This window comes from Anabrus simplex, chromosome 3, assembly GCF_040414725.1.
Source record: "Anabrus simplex isolate iqAnaSimp1 chromosome 3, ASM4041472v1, whole genome shotgun sequence".
NCBI classification, from domain to species: domain Eukaryota; kingdom Metazoa; phylum Arthropoda; class Insecta; order Orthoptera; family Tettigoniidae; genus Anabrus; species Anabrus simplex.
Genome location: NC_090267.1, coordinates 309,024,327 through 309,044,883, shown reverse-complemented (window position 1 = coordinate 309,044,883; position 20,557 = coordinate 309,024,327). Strand labels below are relative to the sequence as shown.

At 40.0% G+C, this 20,557-nt stretch overlaps 1 protein-coding gene across 1 annotated transcript in view; it reads left to right on the top strand.

Annotated features, from left to right (window-relative positions):
* NPF (neuropeptide F) overlaps positions 1–20,557 on the top strand; it is a 418,072-nt gene that overhangs the window by 358,629 nt on the left and 38,886 nt on the right. The window contains exon 3 of the mRNA XM_067144403.2: positions 18,341–18,454. Coding sequence (XP_067000504.2) covers positions 18,341–18,454 — 114 coding nt within the window. The remainder of the gene's footprint in view (positions 1–18,340; positions 18,455–20,557) is intronic.

Below are 20,557 nucleotides of genomic sequence, written 5' to 3'. Positions count from 1 at the left end.
CACTGAGTGAAATGGTAGTTTAGGGGAAGGCCTAAAATGTAATTTTCAAATATTTATGTTATTAGTGGTCGTATCTTAATTCAAATCAGTAGGCAAAGTCAGGGTACAAGTCTCTACAATCTAGGACATAAATAATTGTATTGACGCTGAGAAAAACGGTAGCTTAGGGGAAGGCCTAAAATTTAAGTCTAAAATATTTATGTTATTAGCCATCCTATCTTAATGAAATTCGGTATACAAAGTCGGGGAATAGTTCGCTATAATCTAGGCCACAAATAACTTTATTCACGCTGAGTAAAATGGTAAGAGGGGTAGGCCTAAAATTGTATTCTCAAATATTTATGTTATTAGTGGTCGTATCGATAAATACTACATAACTAAAGTTATATAGCATTAAATTTCCGATCATTTATGTTTTATACATTGTTACCGTCCCGGCTATGATCACAGAGATTCATGAATTTGGATTTTTGTTACTAAGTCCATATCAGCGCCGAGTCACGAGAAAATAGGTAAACTGAACTTAATAAAAATCGGTATGTAAAGTCGGAGAATGAGGAAGTACAGTCTACGCTACAAATAATTTTATAAGACGCCCTAATATCGCAGACTCGAAAGAAAACTAAATGTGAAGGGCTACAATAGAGAAAACTTATAAAACTGATCAACAATAACATTTCATTGACCATTGTTTGTTGTGATGTGCTTTGTGTCTTCTGTTGCCACTCATCTCCGATAGATAGGATTACTGCTGCGTGCCGAGTTTTTTTAAAATTTGCTTTACGTCGCACCGAAACAGAATGGGCTTATGGCGACGATGGGATAAGAAAGGGCTAGGAGTGTGAAGGAAGCGGCCTTGGCCTCAAATAAGGTACAGCCCCAACATTTGTCTGGTGTGAAAATGGGAAACTACCGAATACCATCTTCAGGACTGCCGCCAGTGGGGTTCGAATCCACAATCTCCCGGATGCAAGCTCACAGCTGCGCACCCCTAACCACACGGCCAAATCGACCGGTCGTACCGAGTGTAACAGCCTGCCTGAATATTTGCGGGAAGTAGCTCGGGAGTTAGATAACTTTCTTCTTTAGGATGCCATTCCTCTGGTTCATACATTTTCTGATACTACTGGTACGTAACACACTGGTTCATCATAGCATTCGAGCTATTCAATCCCTACTTACTGGAATGATCAGTGTATATATTTCACGGAATAATGGCAGAGGAGTATTCACTGCTGTCTGCGGCCTGGTCATTCCAGCTGTGGAAATCTGGACTGTTAGATCGGCACCGTAGTACTGTTCGTTAAAAGTGAGAAAAGTTCAGTTTTTTTTTTAATCGAGTATTTTATATGACAACATTGCTTTTAGTCGCTACATTCCTATTGACGTTTTTGTAATGACCTATATTGCCTGGCCGAGGCGGTAAAGGCGTGCTCGGTTCGCCCAGAAGGACGTGGGTTCGAATCTCCGTCAGAAAGTCGTAAAATTTAAGAAACTACGTTTCCACTTCCGGAGGTGCACATGGTCCTGAGGTTCACTCATCCTACATCATAAATGAGTACCAGGTTAATTCCTGTGGACAAAGGCGACCGGGCGTAGAGCTAACCACTCTACCCCACTAAGTGCCGAGGTTACGGATGGTGGAAGCCTTTACCTTCCATCCCTCCCAGGGCCTTCATTGCCTGTACGGAGATGACTCTCACTCTCTCGCTGATGCTGACTTTAGTTAGGAAAACCACAAAGTCAGTCTTTCTGAGAATCCCGTAGCGAAGCACAGGCTTAACATATTACAGACGTGAAAATTGGTATTTTTAATATCTTTTAAAGATAAAGTAACACGTATTTTGTTTTCGGAAAAACTTCAGGTGCGGTAAAAATGACTGGAAAAGGGGTTGAATTATTTTTATTAGGAAACTGGTATCTCAAAAACTGAAGATATTACAGAAATGAAACTTAAAAATAAAGAAAAATAAAGAAACGCGTATTTTTTTGTTTTCGGAAAATTCAATTAAGGGGTTGTAAAAAGGACCGAAAAAGGGGTTGAATTCTTTTTATGAGGATATATATGAAATACTGAAAATGTTACAGACGTGAAAATTGGTATTTGGAATCTCCTTTAAAGGTAAAGGAACGCATAATTTGTATTCTGAAAATCCACTCAAGGGGAACGGTTAAAAGGGATGAATATTTAAAGTGAGCGTATCTACACTATATCTCAGTATATTACAGACGTGAAAATTGCTATTTTTAATATCTTGTACTTTATTGGCCACATTGTACACTGTCTCTAGGAATCCCCCTTTTAATCACTTCTTACGACATCGTGGATGTATTATACTTCCCCCATTCACAGTGTACGGAGGTGATAGTGGTGGTGATGGTTCCTGTTTTAAGATGAAATGCAAATTGGTAACCATCCTTTCGACAGTGTAGGGAATCCATGACTCTAAGACCACGTCCAGATCCCAGTGATAGGATTACAGAAGATGATCAGGTGCTCATCCAAACTGGGGACTGGCAGGGTTGTTGTGGATAGGCTATGACTAAGGCACAACAGAGAAGGGCTTGTTTTGTTGACATAACACACTTGCTTCCTGCAATAGACGAAATGCAGTGGAGTTCAGAAGGTTAGGGTGGAACATGAGTGCGGTCAAAGCAACTAATTACCCTTTCAAAATATGCTATGTGCCATCACTCGGCATAACTCAGGAAACAAATCGTTTCGTATTAAATTCCAAGTGCCTTGAGAGGTGTTCGTGCGATAGCCCATTCACTCACAGAAAAATATTGTTTGCGTGAATAAAAAGGGTAAAGAGAGAGAGCGACTCGCCTTTTAAATTGGTAGCATGTAACGAGCTTTAGCGTTAACTGAGACGATAAACACTCGCTGTAGTTAATTAGACGAGATTAGTCACGCGCCACTAAGAAATTGTTCTTTTTTATATTGCTGCACCTGGCTTTTACTGCCATTTACTTGACCTGCCCTGTTAAACACTGTTTACCTTACATTAACGATCTGTAGCACTTGTTGAATGTTTCAGCGTAAAACCTAGCCTTCCTAAAATTATGTTTACAAATAGGTAAATTAATGAGTATAATTATATGGTATCAAATACGTACTTCTTACCGGGTGAGTTGGCCGTGCGGTTAGGGGCGCGCAGCAGTGAGCTTGCATCCGGGAGATAGTGGGTTCGAACTCCACTGAAGATGGTTTTCCATGGTTTACCATTTTCGCACCAGGCAAATGCTGGGGCTGTACCTTAATGACGGCCACAGCCGCTTCCTTCCCACTCCGAGGCCTTTCCTGTCCTATCGTCGCCATAAGACCTATCTGTGTCGGTGCGACGTTAAGCCGATTGTAAAAAAAAAAGTAAATTTCGCTTTAAAGTGGCTTTATCGCGTTAATTCGCTGCAATTCACAAAAACGAAATTACTAATTTCTTAATCAGAATCAAATAATTCGTGAAGATATCTCAAAATCGCCTCAAAATATATTTGTCGCGTTTACCGTTAATGCATCTACTCATTATACATCAACTTTGTCTTGAAGTTGTGCACATTTGTTTAGAATTAGGAAATAAAATATCAACAATAAAATGCCATCCCCATACTGACTAGATATTTTATTACGAAAATACCTATCACGTGGTGCGTATTCTACGTCAAAACTTGTGGCTGTGACCCCGACTCAGCTCCATTCGACTATCTCCGGATTTTCAACGTACAACTCAGTAAATGCTGGGGTAAAACGTTATACCAAACCCAAGGCACTATCAAAGCAACTATCTATACTGTTTCACACACAACCACGGACGTCAAAATGATCTGACAGACTCCACCTTACTGCTCACGGAGCCGACGACAAAATATACCTGAAACTTAAAATGATTTGATAGAATAGAAATTGCCAGAAACGTTAGCCGAAAGTATCAGTCCTACTTTTACTAATATCCACGTCGTTTCAGCTCACCTAGCGCTACCACTCCTTCACCTGGCGCTAATACCTTTGCTGACTTGCTTCACACTGAGATGGAAACCACTTCACCGTCTTAGTTAATACATTATTCATTCATCGGGCCTGCGAGTGAAGAAGTGGATTATTCCTTCCAAACCCGAATAATCAATGACTGATATATAAACGTCTCCAAGTTAATTTCCGTATGCACCACCCCTTAGTAATTCTGTCTTCAAACCGTTTTACTGATTGTTTTGGGCATGATTCGAGGGAACAGTAGATCTTTCTTCGATCTCATATAGGGTCTTTCAAATTACTTTTACATAATATCAACAAAAATAACAATTCACGTGTAAATACTCGTGAACACGTAGTGAATAAATGGTACTGCATATACTGCGATATTATGATTCGAATATAAACACAATGTCCACCGCTGTATAATTATTTTCTTCAGTCATTGCTGCAATGGTCCTAGTGTGTTAACTAAATTAATTGTATTTCCCCTTATTTGTATTTGCTCTTCGGTCACGTCTTGTCATCATTTCTACCGAGAAAGTCAAAGTTGATTTTAGCTGATTCCGGTGGTCATGTAATTCTCCTTGTTTCCTGTAGTCTTGTAATATATTTATGTTGAAATTGTTACTTATCTTCGTTGTTTATCAAAATGTAGTGTTCACATTTGCTATAGAAAGATCAAAAATATACCACTAGTGAAGGAGCTTTCCTGGAGCTATTTCTTTTCTTTATCCCTGAATATTTGTCATCCGAGCTACCTAACCTTTTGGGCATTTATTGAGCCTGAGGAGATTTTCCATCCCTTTACTTAAATTGGTATCTCCATGACTTTATACTATATTATTATTGTTGTTATTATTATTGTTGTTGTTACTGTCCTCGTGTCCACGTACTTATTTTGAGCTCATCTCTTCCTACGCTTCTGTACCCTGCTGAATTTATTTTGTCCTGAAGCAATTACTCGTTCATTTTGGGGCAAAGAGTGTTTGCCGTGAAGTGTGGTGAACAAGAGTTTTTTTTTTTTTTTTTTTTTTTTTTTTTTTTTTTTTTTTTTTTTGCTATTTGCTTTACGTCGCACCGACACAGATATGTCTTATGGCGACGATGGGACAGGGAAGGGCTAGGAGTGGGAAGGAAGCGGCCGTGGCCTTAATTAAGGTACAGCCCCAGCATTTGCCTGGTGTGAAAATGGGAAACCACGGAAAACCATTTTCAGGGCTGCCGACAGTGGGGTTCGAACCTACTATCTCCCGAATACTGGATACTGGCCGCACTTAAGCGACTGCAGCTATCGAGCTCGGTAACAAGAGTTTCTAGAACCCTTATTTGTATTCTCGGAGCTGAAACGATCCCTTACGGTACATTAGCCCGTAGTTACTATTGTAGTATAATATGCTGAATGCTTATCATCACAGTAAGGCACCTAACTCTCTTACCACAGTTGGAATTCCGAACAGTTTCCTGAATGAAAGCAATGCAGAAATAACCTCTTCGTAAACACTATATCAGAAAAAAAGGTATCCGACTCGTTGGCTGAACGTTCAGCGTACTGGCTTTCGGTTCAGAGGGTTCCGGGTTCGATTCCCGGCCGGGTCGGGGATTTTAACCTTAATTGGTTTATTCCAATGGCACGGGGGCTGGTTGTATGTGTTGTCTTCATCATCATTTCATCCTCATCACGACGCACAGGTCGCCTACGGGAGTCAAATAGAAAGACCTGCACCTGGCGAGCCGAACCCGTCGTGGGATAACTCGGCACTAAAAGCCATACGACCTTTTATTTCAGAAAAAAGATGCTGAAGAAGAGATAAGGACACATTTTTCAACGTACTGTACTAGAACTGATAATGATGCTTGTTGTTTTACGCCCCTAACATCGAAAGTCATCGGCCCCTGTACTAGAACTACAATGAAGAAAAGGTGCTGTCGTTCATCCTCCTCCACTGACCAAGATTACTTGTGTGTGTGTGTGTGTGTGTGTGTGTGTGTGTGTGTGTGTGTGTGTGTGTGTGTGTGTGTGTGTGTGTGTGTGTGTGTGTGTGTGTGTGTGTGTGTGTGTGTGTGCATATGTGTGTGTGCATATGTGTGTGTGCGTGCAACCAGTCTGATAGCATGTGTCAATAGGGTTCCAATAGTTGTAGATGTAATTGTAATTACTTACGCTAGGGCTGGGTTGTATAAGCAAGCAAGCCAGTTGGGATTTCAACACGATTGTAATCTTATGGTAATAACGCACATGTAATCTGAAGACATGACATTCCATTTTAAAAATCTCACATTCACTCGAATCATGTAACCTGAAGACATGACATTCCACTTCAAAAACCTCAAATTCATTCGAAGACATGACTTTCCATATTAAAAATCTCACATTCACTCGAATCATGTAACCTGAAGACATGACATTCCACTTCAAGAATCTCACATTCATTCGAAGACATGACATTCCATTTCAAAAATCTCACATGCATTCGAATCATGCAACCTGAAGACATAATATTCCACTTCAAAAATCTCACTTTCATTCGAATCGTGGTCGCCCTGATAAGAAAGTAATTACGTTGTCCCTCAACATTCACACCTGGACTCAAATAGATAATAAAACAACATGATTTTTGTATTCCGTTCGATACCCATTCAGCCAGCTACTTATCTATGTCGACAATAATATTTACCTTAGCAAAGGCTCCGTCATGTCAGTCGCGAGGTAAACACCATGCACACTTTTGTTTAAAAAATCTGTTGACTGAACAGAGCCCTTTTTTAACTTCCCTTGCAGTGTTGCGAACAGAAAAAACAAATTTGCAGAACTAAACCAAGAACCAATGTCTTCCAGACAGCCGCCTGCAGTGTTGTCCTTCAGCTGAGTGAGGAGCGAACACAAACGCGAACAACGACGCGTTAAGTCCTTTCAGCTCTAGTTCAAGTGAAGGGAAAAACATGAAAAAAGTATTTGCACCTTCAGCATGCTGCTACACATATTTAATATGTTTAGACTTTCTAGCATTATTGGCATGCGGCATGGAAAGACAGATTTAAGTCCTTATGAAAGTTAAATTCTGTGTAACTTTAATACAATTCCAAATCCTTTAATGGAAATGCCATATTGATAAGATATATACTTGGTTATAGAGCACATGTGAAGGCAACAGAAATTGTTGCGATGAAGAAAGGTAGAATAAGACAGAGTTTATGAAAACACACTTGTGAAATATTAAGTAAATCATCAAATAATCAATCAAAATCAAGAAAAGTGCCTTATCAAAACCAGGACGTTGGCGACCTGTCAGTGTTTCTAGTTAAGCCAGGTCCACTGATTAGGCATCCTGAACCGGAGTTTGCATGCGGTAGGGTGGCCAGTCATTTTCCTTTCCTCCTCTAGCCAACAGCATCCAAGTGCTGATCACGCCCGAAGTTGCTTAACTTCGGAGATCTAACGGGATCTGGTGTTTCAGCACAGCTACATCTTTGGTCCAGAGAAAATACAGAGCTCGAAATTATCAACAAAATTGCCCTCAGCAATTTCCACTGAAGGCTATAAAATAGTTCTTGACTTTAAGCTAAGGATAATTAAACATACAAATATCAAAATTTATATAGAATATTTTCTTCCCTTTCTAATAAAATGTACGTGCAAACAATATAATTAACATCAGTACCGGTATAATATAAATCATATAGTGTTAAGAACAGTGTCTCTAGTACAGTATATCTCAGCAGTCACGAAAATGCTTACATAATTGGCGATCTACTGTACTCCAGCGTTACTAACAATCTCCTAACATCACAATATAAATTACCATTATTCCATATGATTTCATAATGAATTATTAGTAGACATTCAGAAACATGATGACATATGGCATCACTGAGTTGTATTAAACGAGGAGTTCAATATCTATACGAGAAGTACTTTTCTGTCAATGGTGCAATCATTTCATATAGGCTACTGTATATTAAACTCACAATTATTGACAATTAATTCCCAAGACTGGCCTCTAACCGGCAGCGAAGAACGAGTTCAATTACAAGACCTACCCACGGTGCGTCTTAACCGCGCGGTTAGGGGGCGTGTGGCTGTGTGCTTGCATTCGGGAGATGGCGGCTTCGAATCCCACCATCGAAACCCTTAAAATGGTTTTCAGTGGTTTCTCATTTTCACGCAGGTAAATGTTGCGTCTGTACCTTCTATCTTCTCAGTCTTAGCCCTTCCACATACTTGTGTCGCCGAAAACCTTCGATGTGTTAGTGCGACATTAAACCACTAGCAAGTAAATAAAGAAGACCTACCCCTTGACCACCTGAGCTACGCCGGCCGGGAACATGGAGACTTGGAAACGTTATTCCTATAGTATTTGCTAGTACTGAAAGGAAACATAAGGTGCTGCTTGGCCGAGGCGTTAAAGGCGTTCTCGGTTTACACAGAAGGACGTGGAATCGATTCCCTGTCAGAGAATCGAAAAATTTAAGAAACGAGATTTCCACCCTCGGAGGTGCATATGGTCCTGAAGTTCCCTCAGCCTACACCAAAAATGAGTACCGGATTAGTTCCTGGGAGGCAAAGGTGTCCGTACCTAGAGCTAATCACTCTAACCTGATCAAGCGCCAAAGTTACGGATAGTGGAATCCTTTACCCCTCCAAGGGACTCCTTGACTTGTAATGAGATGATTTTGCTTTATTTCTTTGAAAGGAAACATAGCTATAGAAGTTATAAATATAAGCCACTAATTTTCCATTGGTCTAAAAAAATTCTCATAAATTTATGTAGTTTAATAGGACAGTCGTGAAACCTTCCTTTTTACGATCATCCATGAAGGTAAGTGCAATCATTATTTAATGCTTGGGGGGGGACGTGTTATTCCGGCTCTTTCCTCTCGTGCCCAGACACATTCATTCTCATACGAAAACTGGATTGCAAACAAATATTCCTTCGGCTCTAGATTCAAAGTAAATCTCTCTTGAATGGCTGCTCATTCAGGGATTTCTCGCGATGAACACAAGGATCAGACGGCGGGATACGCTCGTCAAGCGGAGCTGCGATTGAATTTCCCTCCCCCATCGATGAAACTCTCTTCCTGCAATAAAATATCGAGCCTTAAATCTGCAGAACAATGAATGGCTTCGCTCAAATCTTCTACGACTTCCGCTCTCTACCCCGTAAAACCATCTCTACCAACATTAACTGCATGCGTTTGAACGGAGAGTACAAATAGGAAATCATTCACATATCTCATTGGAAAAAGCCTCAGCTTTCCGTATCTTTGTAGCGTAGTAGCAGTGCTCGATTTTTGTCTGCGTTTCTGTGGAGGATTTTAAATTATCTAGATGTTTCAAGAGATTTTCTCTTGTTCAGTACCCGCATGAAACATACAGTACTTAAGTGTTCAGGACAATGATACAGCAAGCCAAAAAAGTTATACACGCACGGTATGTAAATTCAGATTTTAGACAATTAATTAATCAATCTAATAATCATTATCATGAAATTGAAAAAAAAGCCTGCAAAAGAAATTCAAGTGTACTTCCATTATTTAAGTATACAAAGAAACATTCTGAAATATTCAAAATAATGATAAAGTAGGCCAAAAAATTATCAGCACGTGTAAACTTAGACTTTGAACAATTCACTACTTAATATAATAAGCACAATCTTTGAAGTGAAAGGAACCTAACAAAGAACGTCAAGAATACTTCCCTTGTTTCAATGTCCAATTAAACAAGCTGAAATATTCAGGACCATAATAAATGGACCAAAAAATTATAAACATATGTACATTTAGATTTTAAACAATTCATTAATCAATGTAAAAAGCATAATATTTGGAGTGGAAGATACCTGTAAAAGAGGTCATAGCTCGAATCCAGCACACGTTATTCTCGATCATAAAAGCCAAACAATACTCTGAGGATGTAGTCATACTGATTACGTGGCACTCCAAATTCTGCAGGCCATCTGATTGTACAGCAGATTCTTGACAGGCCAAGACCGTGTTTTTCCACGAGTTTGGCTGTTGTATTCTTCTTCTGTTCACTATAGACCACGGCATGGCGCTACAGCCCCGAAGGGCCATAGCTTACCAGGCTGCCGCTGCTCACTCCAAAGGCCTGCATATTACGAGTTATCATGTAGTCAGTACGACGAGTCCTCTCGGCAGTTATTCTTGGCTTTCTAGACCGGGCCGCCAGATAGCTCCTCAAATGTAATCACGTAGGCTGAGTGGACCCCGAACCACCCCCTCAGCCTCAGGTAAAATTCCCTGACCTGGCCGGGAATCAAGGCAAGCACACTAGTCCTACACCACGGGGTCAGCAACAGCTTCAACACGGTGAATTAAAATCATCTTCTTCTACCCTTTTCTTCTTTTGATGTTTCACCACTATTTTCTACTCTGTTGCTTATTTTCCTTCTTCTGGAAAGACCGTTATTGTATATTTCCTTTCTGCACCCTCTTGGAAATCTTGAATTCTGACACAATTGTCCTGAAGCGATTGCTATCGTGAAGATCTTCCTGCCTGAAGCCCATTTCCTTCATATCTGAGCGGATTTCAGTAAGCCGCCTGAAGACAGCTTTTTTTTTTTTTTGTCCCTCAAAATGGATCATGACCTTACGCGTGAGCTTGTCTTCGCTCATTCCGAGATTTCCATAAACAACGTATATAGGAAGAAAGAAAAGAATGAACGCACACAGAGTGACGCTAAGAGTTATCTAAATATTTCACCGATTAGAAAACGTAACATTGTGGTAGGATGGCATTACTTTTACTATTGTATTATTTGCGAAAATCTTGTGAATACTGCGGTAAATTTTAGAATACAATATCGGTATTTAAATTTTGAATGTTGGAAACAATGCCGCAAATTTGAAGCAGCTGATTTAAACTCGATAAATTTTTAACACGGTCTATTTTCTTATTTTTTCTTGTCTTTTTTTCTGGCCATACCCCAATTGTTTGGGGGTAAACATTAATTGTGAACTGAACCGAATTTTACGACCGGATACTCTTCATAATGTGGAGGAATATATTCACTTTTGCGTGTTGAAATGAATTTAATTCAGTATTTAATAGTAGTTTTATATTAGTATAGGAAGAAAGAAAAGAATGAAGGCACACAGAGTGACGCTAACAGTTATCTAAATATTTCACCGATTAGAAACGTAACTGATTGGTTGAACCGTTGGATAGTTGGACAGTTGGTTTGCGGTTTGGTAGCGGAGTGTATTAGCCCTCTTAAGCCAAATTTATTTCACACATGATAAATAAAGTTCTCGAATATCCCCTTCAAGATAAATAAATATAAACAAAGTTTCTTTGTAAATATCCAATACATTTTAGGAAAAATAAGGAAAATGGAACAGTGATTCCAAATTGAATCAACGGAGAATGTAAGGCAGTTACTTAGCAAACTCGCATAAAACATGAATGTTAGTGATTCCAATTGACCTGGAGAGGGTTAAGTCTATCACAAACACCAAATCCCTGAGCAAGGGGGAATGAATGAGACACGGCTACCCAGTCCGGCCAGAAATAGAACAAAGGGCCCTCTGAATCGAAGGCCGCTACACTGACATTCAGCAACAGACTGTCAACCATATTCTACGAATTAGGTAATCACAGAGGGACTCTATGCATTGTATTGTTAATTATTCCTTCATATAGGGTGGTTATAATTAAACTTTCGCTACTTGAGCCAGTGTAGACGGACAACTATGTACCGTATTGGTAGCCAACTTCATAGGAATGTTGTTCAGACTGTGCGCTGCAGAATTTGCGATGTTAGTATTGTCAGTGTCACGACTTGCCGTTAGATACCGGTATTGGTACGGTGGTGTAGGGTTGAAGCACAATCATCAGTATACATTACATTTGCAGACAGTCAACATGGGTCCGGACAAGGTGAGCAGGGTTTTCCTCGTAAATCTGTTTTATCAAAGCAACAGCAATAGTGCTGCTGCTCTTCGCGCGTGAATACGGAGAGGTGCAATTGCGCCACAAATTGTTGAAGAAGTTACTGCTGATGTAGCTGCGAATACTGGATGCAATGTGCGATCTTCAAGCAGTACACGAGCAGTGTCACGACAGCTGAACCTTCCATGGTCCACCTTTCAACAAGTGCTGCGAACAATATTGTGAAATTCTTCACCGTACTCACAAAATGTTGCCGCGTGACGCAAACATTCGAGAAGACTTCGTTCTTACGTTTCTTGGAAGGATTCAAGTTGACATGCGGTCATGGAACATTTTGTGGAATGATGAAGCACACTTTAAGCTCATTGGGACAGTGAACACTCACAATTGTCACATTTGGGGATCATCACGGCCAAATAACGTTCATGAAGTTCTTCTGCACAGTGAACGCGTCACTGTGTGGTGTAGCTTCACGGCACAGTTTATAATTGGTCCATTTTTCTTTGAGGAAGTCGGACCCTAAGGACAAAGGACATGCAGCGTGAACGGAACACGTTGCTGTGATGTGCTTCGCCAACATGTAATCCTTGCTCTAAGGGAGAGAGGTGCTTTGGTCTCAAGTGCTTTGATGCACAATGGAGCTCCACCTCACATTGCTCGTGATGTCATTCGGTTACTCCATAACACATTAGAAGAATACTCGTTTCAAACTGTGTGGCCACCAAGATCACCAGATTTGAACCCGTTTGATTTCCTGCTGTAGGGTTACCTGAAGGACAGGGTTTTATCAACAGGGCACTAAGACACGTTGGAGGTTGAAAACGAGCATAGCGTGTGAGGTAGCCAACATTTCAACTGAGATGTTTCAGGGAGTAGTAGAGCAATCTCTAGTGCGGTTCTTGGTTGTCGAGGATGCAGATGATCGTCACACAGAGCAACATTTGTAACATGGAACGTAAACATGGCACGCAATTAACAAATGTTACCCTGTCATGTAGAAATTAAAATGTGTTTCTTTCAATTGTTAATTCGTTATTTTTCTTCCGCACACCCTTACAAACGTTTCCACGAAGTTTCATTGCCTTGCGATCACTCGTTTATCATGGGGGCCCTCTCAAGTAGCGAAATTTTTTTTTTTTTTTTTTTTTTTTTGCTATTTGCTTTACGTCGCACCGACACAGATATGTCTTACGGCGACGTTGGGATAGGAAAGGCCTAGGAATGGGAGGGAAGCGGCCGTGGCCTTAATTAAGGTACAGCCCCGGCATTTACCTGGTGTGAAAATGGGAAACCACGGAAAACCATTTTCAGGGCTGCCGACAGTGGGGCTCGAACCCACTATCTCCCGATTACTGGATACTGGCCGCACTTAAGCGACTGCAGCTATCGAGCTCGGTAGCGAAATTTTAATTACAACCATTTAATTATAACATTAGACGAATGTGTTCATAAAAGCTGTATGGCATCATGTGGTTTAGTTATTCCATTTCAAACGAAGATTTTTTCAACTTGCTTTGCGTCGCACCAACACAGGTAGTTCTTATGGCGACGACGGGACAAGAACAATAAGAACATTGTCAATGACTTCTCACTAAAGCGGTCATGGTTGGATTCCCGGCCAATGCAAGTGCGATAGGCCTACTTTAAATGAAAAATATCGAGTTCGGTCCTGTGACTGTGATCACGATATCATTAAAATTACAAGCTTACTTTCTTAGACTTGAAATGCTGAATGCAGTCGTCTTCACCCTGCAAACACCGGACCACTTCTGTCGCGTTTGATCCACGTTCTTTGATTCCGGAAGTCTGCGCACCTCAGATCCACAGAGGGAACAAACGTTAAAAAGTCAGTCCATCGTCTACACATAACTACGCGAGTCAGGTTTCTCCTAACATGGTGGTATTTTGTTAGGAGGTACAGTTTTGTAGGCGTAACAAAAAATAGATAGGTCTCCCCAAGAAGGAAAGAATGAATTCTTGCTTTTTTAGCATCAGGCAGTTCTTCACGAAGGAAACTCCCTCCCTCATCCCGTCTCGTTAATTCAAATCCTACTTTAAGGTACTTCTGTTTTTCTCAAATCATCAAGCAGGCTGCGAGAGTTTTCAGTCGTGGTATGCCTGGGAGTGGAAGTGGTAGACGTGACAGTGGCTGTGCGGAGAACATTATTAATATCTGTTGACAGCTAGAGTTTTAATCCCGAGCTGAACACCTGACGCGGAGGAAGTTTGATCGTATATATCAACTCCCAACGCTTCATTTAGATACGCAAAGTTGTACCAAGTTCATCTTGCTCGTCGCCACATTCATCGCAGACAGTGATAGATATGCAACTAATCTACTGCTTATGGCTTGCACTTGTTCCTGGAGGCAATATCAACAAACAGCTATGCCTGTATTATCTCCTCGTTCGAAAGAAGGAACGCCGACGTTCATAATTTAAATATAGCAAGTAAGAACATATTCGGTAAATAAATCAATACAATGTTGTTGTCTTTATTTGGGACATGATAGCCGAGTGACTTCACACCAAGGCGGTCGTAATCGAATCCTGACCAAATTATGTGGGGGTTTACGAAATGAAATATCCCACCCCATGATTCGGATTCCACGTAAAACTTGAGGTCTCGTGATTATGACCTTGGTTTCAAGAGTCACGTAAAACTATAAGATTTCTTACGTGTTTGTTGATGTTTTTGTTGTTGCAATAGATTTTTAATGCAACGGCCTTGGGACATCAAAAAACATATCCATGAAATTTTCTTTAATAACTTGACTCGATCCGGTTTTCCCTGTCATCTTTCATTCCATCAACACTCTCCAATATCATTTTATTTCATCTGTCAGTCATTAATCATTTCCCAAGAGGAGTGCGGCAGGCTTAGGCAGCCGGCACAATTCATATCCTCGCCGCTAGGTGGGGCTTCATTCATTCCGTTCCTGACCCGGTCCAATGACTGTCAACTGGTTGTGGATTTTCATTTTCAACATGACTCGATGTGGGCGAGTCTGCACTGGTGCGTGGTAGCGGAGTGCCATTGCCACTGTTTTCTCGCCAAGCTTACCACGCTTCCAATTCCAGCCCATGCATATGGGATTCTTAAATGAATTTTCAAGTCCCTGTAGTTCGCATTCCATGTCAGACTGTAGGTCTCATGGCTATCACGGTATAAACGGTTACGTAAAACTACAAGTTTGCTTGCTTCTTTTTTTCTTTCTGTAATCAACTTGGTATAGGATTAGGAAGGAGCCGGTATATATCAACCTGGCATTATACCTACGCTGAAGTGGTAAACAATGGACATCAAGTTTGAGGATGATTGATTTTTAATTAATTACTCTACTCCGTTAAGGGGTTGCTTAGTCAATGCGATAAAGGAGTCAATGGTTCACACGGCAGGACGAAGGACCCAGTTCCCCATGAGGAAACAGAAAAATTTAGAAACATGATTTACACAACTGGAAAACCACATGACCCTGAGGTTTACTCAGCCTACACCAAAAATGAGTACCAGATTAATTTCTGGAGCAAAGGCAGTCGTGCATAGAGCTAACAACTCTATCCTACTTATTGCTGAGATACAGTTAGTAGAAGATTTAAGATGTAAGCTGTACGGAGATGGTTTTACTTTATCTGCTCAGTTATGTTACTTGACTTAAATTCGTGCCAGAGTGTTATTGTGCTGACCTAGACCATAACATGATAATAGACTTACTATGAACAAAGTACATAATGTTTCCACATATATGGTAATTAGGGAATGGATAGTACGCACCAAAACAACACAAAAGTTCCCATGAACATATGCCCTGAGGTCAATCGTTTACGAGCTGCGCCTGTTTTTAGTCATTAGCTAGAATGACCGTCGGGGGTGAGAGTTCATATTTAGTGTTAAATTTGGAGCCACCCATAAGTCCAACCCCTAGTCCATGTCGTGGGAGGTGGGCAACGGCATGAAGTAAGGCATTGCGAGAACTGTGTGTGCCCCATGACCGCTACAGTAGTTGTGAAGGCTCTACAGGAACTCTGAAAAGTGACGGCTAACGGGGGACGAGGACACGAATTTACTAACTTCAAAAAGCGTAGGGCGATTCGGGAATATCCCGTTTAAAATATGTATGTCATTGGACATAAAATAAGACCTGTACCTGGTGAGCCGAACTTTTCTTTGGGCACTCCCGGCACTAAGAGCCATACGCCATTTCATTTCATGGGAATCACAAATGTGACTATAATAAGAAAAGAATAAATTCCAGTCTAAATCTCAATATATGAAGGGAGTAGGCCTACTATAGTGTTTTACACTTTACTTTTTCTACCCAAATGAAGTACATTACACATCAGTTGTTAGGACCACCTTCTCAACATAATCTCCTTGTAACTGTATGCACTTTTGCCATCGACGTGTCAGTCTCTCCAGACCTTCGTGAAACCATTATTTCGGAGTGCTGCGTACCCATGCCTTGACAGCTGTGTCCAGTTCTTCAAATCCGCAAAACAGAGACCACGCAGAGGTTTCTTCATGTTCCCGAACAGGTCATAATCACTTGGTGCCAAGTCGGGAGAGTATGGTCCGTGTGGCAGCACCGTGAAACCCATTTGATCAATGGCAGCGGTGGCTTCTCGGCTAGTGTGTGACCGGGCATTGTCATGTTGCAGAAGCACACCTTTAGCCCATTTCCCTGGCCGCTTAGTTTGAATGGCACGACGTAAGCGCTTAAGGTTTGCGACATATGCTGCACTGTTAATCGTCGCTACAAATTCCAGCCAGTCAATGAGGATGATGCCCTCTGTGACCCAGAACACTGTAGCCATTCGCTTGCCAACTGATGGCACTGTTCGACATGTCTTTGGCGGTGGACTGTCCCTATGCTTTCATTGCATCGATTGTTGTTTCGTTTGTGGCTCATGGTAATGGAGCCGTGCCTCATCACCAGTCAAAAGCCTAGCCATGAAGTCGGCTGGATCTTGATCAAAGCGTTGCAGAAGTACTCTGCACACGTCAACACGCCTCTGCTTTTCGTCTGCAGACAAGAGTCTAGGCACCCACGTAGATGACACCTTCCCCAACCGTAAGTGGCAGTGCACGATCCACCGCAGGATGTTTCGGCTAATTCCCGTGGCTGCTTCCATTTCCATAAATGTGATGTATTTGTTTCCTTAGGTAGCCTGTTCGACCCGGGCAATGTTGGCTGGTGTTGACACTTACAGAACTGGTCCCCTTGCCCACCGATGTGCGCCTTGTTTTTCAACCTTCCACCCAGTTGTAAACTGTTTTCCGTGACGGCGCATGTTCTCCACAGATTGCCACAAGAGCCGATGAATTTCTGGAGTGGTCACGCCTTCTTTCCATAAGAACCAATTCGTATAGCGCTGTCCCTGACGGTTGCTTTCCATGTTGTCTGCTCCTACGCTGACAGTGCTGTTATGAAATGACTATGACGAGTGCATTCCTTGACACATGTGCGTGTGCTGCTACCAAACGGTGGAACAGGTCGCAAGTTACACGTCATCACCTTCAAAAGTGAAATGTGAACCATACCCGGACGTACAAAACAAAGTGTAAAACAATATAGTACGCCCCTCGTATTTTATTTATTTATTTATTTATTTATTTATTTATTTATTTATTTATTTATTTATTTATTTATTTATTTATTTATTTATTTATTTATTTATTTATTTATTTATTTATTTATTTATTTATTTATTTATTTATTTATTTTATCCGGTGTCGTTTGGAGAAGTTGCTAACATTTTAAGGAAGAAATACTTTATGAGAAAGTTCTTTTTTCTTTTCAAAAGACCTGAAGAACCATTCTGGTACAAATACTTGAAGTCTAACAATAATATTCTAGACATATTTATTTTTCCTTAGTTTCTTCACTGATTCGTAGTTTTCCTTTCAATATCTGGGAATTTTGATGTTCTAATCTGCACTCTTTCCTGGCGAATCTTAATACACCTATTTATTATACAATTATTGCTGTGTGTACATTCACAGGTTTTGTCAGCAGCCTCCAACTGTTCCGTTGATTTACTTCACGAAAATCTTCGGCAAGCGAATTGGTACCCCAAGAAATACATTTTTGTGCATAATAACTGTTCATTGACTAAACATTATTCAACTTTGGCCACATTCTGTATGTTCGCTTCACGTAACTGTCGTTTGTCTGTGTATGTGTTCGTGGAATGTAACATATCGCAATGTCATTTTTCATATTTCGTGAGATTTCTGTTTAATTTGAATAATTTTAAATAATAAACATTTACAGTACATACTTAAACAAATCTTTATAAAAATGTTGATGTAAAATATTTTTGTCGTCTAAGTGTAAAATTTTCCGTTTCTTAAAATTACAGAACTAAACTGTTTTTGAACGTTCTTTGCGGTACGTTTTTGTGTTCTTTTTTGATATTTTGTGGCGCTCGCTAACTTTGGCCCCTCGTGGCAGGTAGTCCGCGAAGCGAGCAGCCAAGGAGCGCCGGTGAACTCACCAAGGTGGAGAATACCTTGAAAATGCTTCAACTGCAGGCCTTGGATCGCTTTTATTCCGGGCGCACCCGGCCGAGGTGAGTGACCTCACTTGTGCCTAGGTTAGGTTCATGTCTAGAATATATACAGGATGAAGTTGAGATAAGTTCGGATCATTTGGAAAGTGATTCGAAATATTATTCTCTCTAGAGAGTATAGGGGCATTTCATATTATGAGCAATAGTTTTTAAATAAATGTGTCTTCCATTTATGAAAATTGTTCCCTTAATCGCACTGTACTTTGTGCAAATAAATATAATTTTAATAGTTAATAAAATAGTATAGTGAACTTCTCGCGTTTTCTTAGGGCTAGGTCAACAATTACTAAACCCTTGAAGGGAAAGGAATGCACCACCTTTGAGTAGGTACATCTGGTGAAGACTAATAGGCGGAACGGATTGATATCATCACTATTAAACCATACTCGTTTCAAGGATATATCTATAGATGTTACCATCAGTTTTGGGACATAGAAACAACCTAAAGAAGTAGATTCAGAGAAGATCAAAATACGTTCCAACGATGTAGTTCTATAAAGAGAAATATCATCTGAAAACCATGGCAATATTCGGCTTGATGACATACCAGAGGAGCCATTCCATGTTTTTTTTAAGGGAGGAGATACATCTATCGTTAGCTTAATATATATTTAAAATTTTATATCTCAGGAACTAAAACTATTCATTAAAATAATTTCGTATGCTTAACATACTGCAGACTGCATTCGTTATCAACTCAAGAAATACCGTACTGTTCACATTTTCAACGCACTTAAAAATTGTAAACACTTGATCAAATTTGCATGTTAAACTATTGCAGTTAAATTGTGTTTGTACTATAAATAATACAATTGAATATTTACATGATTATTTTTATGAAATTATTTAGACTTGTATCAACAAGATACTCAATAATATCTACGATATTCTATTCCTTCAATGATAAATCATAATTTTTAAAATTATTTTGAAAGGTAAATTACGCGTACCAAAGAAAAAAGCTTAGAGCGTGTTGCTCTTATGAATAAAATATACAAGAACGCAAAATGTAATGTAAAAAAACTTCCGTAGTTTTATATTAATGGGAAAAATCGTGTAAAAAGTACAGCTAAGAAAAAATCAGCAATAAGTATGATGGTATGGAAATGCATGGATATTTACAAACATAACTCTTGAACTAGTGGAGATCTTTCAATTAAAGGGGAAAGCATATTATTATTATTATTATTATTATTATTATTATTATTATTATTATTATTATTATTATTATTATTATTATTATTATTATTATTATTCCGCTTTTCCCATACCTTTGGGATCACGGGTGCGAACTGTACCGCACATGTGAATTTGGCCATGTTTTATGTGAAGGGATGTAATCACTATTGCGTGTTTCTGTGGTGTTTGTTAGTGTAGTGTGCTGTGTGAATGTGAAGGGTAGTGTGTTGAGACGAACAGCCAGTCCCCGAACCGGAAGAATTAATCAGACGCTATTCCCTGCTGGAAATCGAACCCGGGACCCTCTGAACCAAAGGCCTCAACGCTGACGATTCGGCAAAGGAGTCAGACAATCTATAACATATATAGTTGTACATTTAGCTTCACTAATTAAAACTTTCATGATCTTCCATATATTGTCAATTGGTTTGAAGTAAGAGCTGTTCCCGCCCTAATCCGACACATTTACTCCATTCTGTTGAAGATAGTTCATTATATAATGTTCGCAGTCTGACTCGGGAAATCTCCCCGTTAGTTGGAGAGTGAAGACATGCTTCCAGTACTTGAACATATTTTCGTTCCAAAGAGGGAAGTATTATTATTATTATACAATCTTCCTGCAACAGCTGCAGGTTGCCCAAAGACAAAGAGTACCTTCACAACAATAATGGATGTGGATACAATAGATAATGTGTTCGTATGATGTTAAATGTGGGCAGTCGAGTGAGGCATGTCAAACATTTATTTGAGGTCCGCAAGCATGTTTCTTGAAGATTATGATGGACTTCTTGAGTGTGGTAATGGCGATGTTATAGATAAAATCTCTATTTAGCCCAAAGGTTGACAAAAAATGTAGGTATGGTTCCTCGAGCACCTAACATCAAATCGATTACAAAAATGGATGAGAGCTTATATTTTCCCTTG